The sequence below is a fragment of the Eutrigla gurnardus genome, assembly GCF_963514095.1.
Source record: "Eutrigla gurnardus genome assembly, chromosome: 18".
Taxonomy (NCBI): Eukaryota; Metazoa; Chordata; class Actinopteri; order Perciformes; family Triglidae; genus Eutrigla; species Eutrigla gurnardus.
This window is the reverse complement of record NC_139929.1, coordinates 21,545,582-21,548,081: the sequence shown is the minus strand read 5'-3', so window position 1 is coordinate 21,548,081 and position 2,500 is coordinate 21,545,582. Positions and strand designations below refer to the sequence as shown.

The 2,500-nt window shown below is 50.7% G+C and overlaps 1 protein-coding gene across 1 annotated transcript in view; it reads left to right on the top strand.

Annotated features, from left to right (window-relative positions):
* kcnh2b (potassium voltage-gated channel, subfamily H (eag-related), member 2b) overlaps window positions 1-2,500 on the top strand; it is a 249,457-nt gene that overhangs the window by 132,210 nt on the left and 114,747 nt on the right. Inside the window, exons 3-6 of the mRNA XM_084033794.1 lie at window positions 427-582; window positions 1,440-1,653; window positions 1,866-2,200; window positions 2,280-2,491. Coding sequence (XP_083889920.1) covers window positions 427-582; window positions 1,440-1,653; window positions 1,866-2,200; window positions 2,280-2,491 — 917 coding nt within the window. The remainder of the gene's footprint in view (window positions 1-426; window positions 583-1,439; window positions 1,654-1,865; window positions 2,201-2,279; window positions 2,492-2,500) is intronic.

Genomic DNA, 2,500 nt, shown 5'->3' with positions numbered 1-2,500 from the left:
CTTAGCTGTTTTAGCACTGGTGTGGCAGATTAGCGGACGTGTTCGGCCTCATATGGAAGTGAGTGTGTGCACGCTGATTAAGTGCAGATGCACATTTAATGAGGAGAGAATGAAAGTGTGTGTGTGTGTGTGTAATGAGTGCATATATGCTTACACTCACAGCATGACATGCATGTGTGCACCTGTGACGACTCATAAAGCACACAACCGTGTCCCTGCACACACATTAATGATGCACAACTCCACGTGTGTGTGAAGAAGCAGTTCTGTTGCTGCTGCTACCTCACATGACTTCACCAGGGGTTGGAGATGTTAATCCCAATTCTAAAACCATATATTTTGTTTTGGCGCTGTTAGACTTTCCGGAGATAAAAAACCGAATGCAATCAGTGTGACGGAGCTTTATCCATCTGTGTTCCCACGCAGGCCAGTGCTTCCTGTGCATGGTGGACGTGGTGCCGGTGAAGAACGAAGATGGCCTGGTGATCATGTTCATCCTCAACTTCGAGGGCATGACAAACGAAGTCCTCCAGAGCCACAAACAGGAGCTCAACCACCGCCTTCCCACCTGGCTGGTCACCGGTATGTTGGTTGTTCTCGCTGTTCTCCGCTAGGAACGTTTGCTTTGAGCTCCTCTGTCTGCCACCGTTCCCCTCTGCACCTTCACCCTTGAGATCTTTTCTTCATTCCTGTTTGTCTCTGTCGCAGGCAGGTTTTGTCCAAAGTGACATCCAATAAGTACATTCTTCCAACAAATGTACTTATTGTAAGTCGGTTTGTGTCTGCAATATGCCCTGAATGTAAATGTTTTCAGTGTATTTAGTAGTAAAGCAGAGATCGTACAGACAACAAATGTAAACGTAAAAAGTAAACGTCTTCCTGGCGATGGACGCACCGTTGTGGAGGACTACTAGTTCCACAGGTTCGGTGCTTAAAACCTCGTCCGACAGGCTTTTCCCTTCATTTACATTTCCTTTTCAATAACTGAAGTGGACTTAACGGAAGTGACAACCATCGCCTTAATTCTCCCGTTTCAATTTGCTGAAAGTGATTTTACCCCTGTGAATCCTGGGTATTTGTGTTGGATCAGGTTGGACAAAATGAGTGTGCTCTTCCTGTTCCAGTGGATAACACCGCATCTGAAGTAGGACAGGCATAATATTCAAAATCAAGTCTGTCTTGTTTTGTTTTTGTTTTTTTAACCTTTGTGCCTTAAAACAAAATCCAATCAGTGTTGCTGTCCCAAATTCCTGTAGATTGTTTTTGAAGCTGTATTATAAAGTTTGATGAGACTCAACGTGATCCAATTGAAATGTCCCTGCTGTTACCTAGACTACATCTCCTTTCCCTTCAGTTCACTCCTCTGTTTGAAATCCACTGTTCACGCTCCTCCATCTCCCCCTCCTCTTCCTCCTCCTCCTCCTCCTCCTCTCTTCCAGGTCGTCCACGGGGCTTCAAGCTGCGTCTTCCCCTTCTGCGCTCCTTGTCCAACAGCAAAGTGTCTCTGGACGACACGGAGGCCGCTCACATTCCCACTGCTACACCCATGTCACTGCACCCAGACCACCACAGTCACGAGTCCTCAGGCCTTGGAGAGTTCTTGCCTCTTCCCCCTTTACCACTCGACCACCAGGAGCAAATCAGTGGAAGCAGGTAGGCCCTGTGAATCATTGCATGGACATGTTCCAGACACAGAGACTAGCCGAGGCTCAGACCTATAAAGGGACTTTTCAGCATGTTGCTATTACTTGTGGAATTCTGACCAGAATGTTGAATGTTTGTCTGGCCTTGGAATGGAAAGTCTCACTGACTTTCAATTTTGTGCTAATCAAATCCAACCCATGATGTTGTTTCCTGTCTCGTAGATCGGCTCTACAGATTTGGCCAGAAGACCGCCAGGAGGACCAGCATACCTTACTGGGCCCTGACCCGCCGGTGCCCACTCCTCCCCCAGCCCCTCCCCACAGATCCCACCTGGTGGGTCCCCTCACCCAGTCGTCGCCCTGCGTAGCGCCTCACCACCGCCTCAGCCTCAACCCAGACGCCTCCGGCTCCAACTGCTCTCTGTCGCACAGCCGCTCGCGGGAGAGCTTCCACAGCATGCGCCGCGCCTCGTCCGTCGACGAGATCGAGGCCATGAGGCCCGACTGGGAGCGCAAGAACCGCAGAGCGAGTGTCCGGCCCGGCAGCAGCAGCACGGGTGAGGACGTGGAGGTGGAGAGACCGACGACCTCGCCTGACCTGTCCATGTTTACCTAACCGCCTGTGTGTGTTTGCAGGTGCAGTCAACAGCAAGTCCAACATGCTGAACTCCACGTCGGACTCAGACCTCATGCGGTACCGCACCATTTCCAAGATCCCTCAGATCACCCTCAACTTTGTGGATTTCAAACCCGACCCCCTCATCGCCCTGCCCACCGGGGAGATGGACATCATCGCTCCCTGCAAACTCATCGACCGCACGCACCACGTCACAGAGAAAGTCACACAGGTAGGAAGC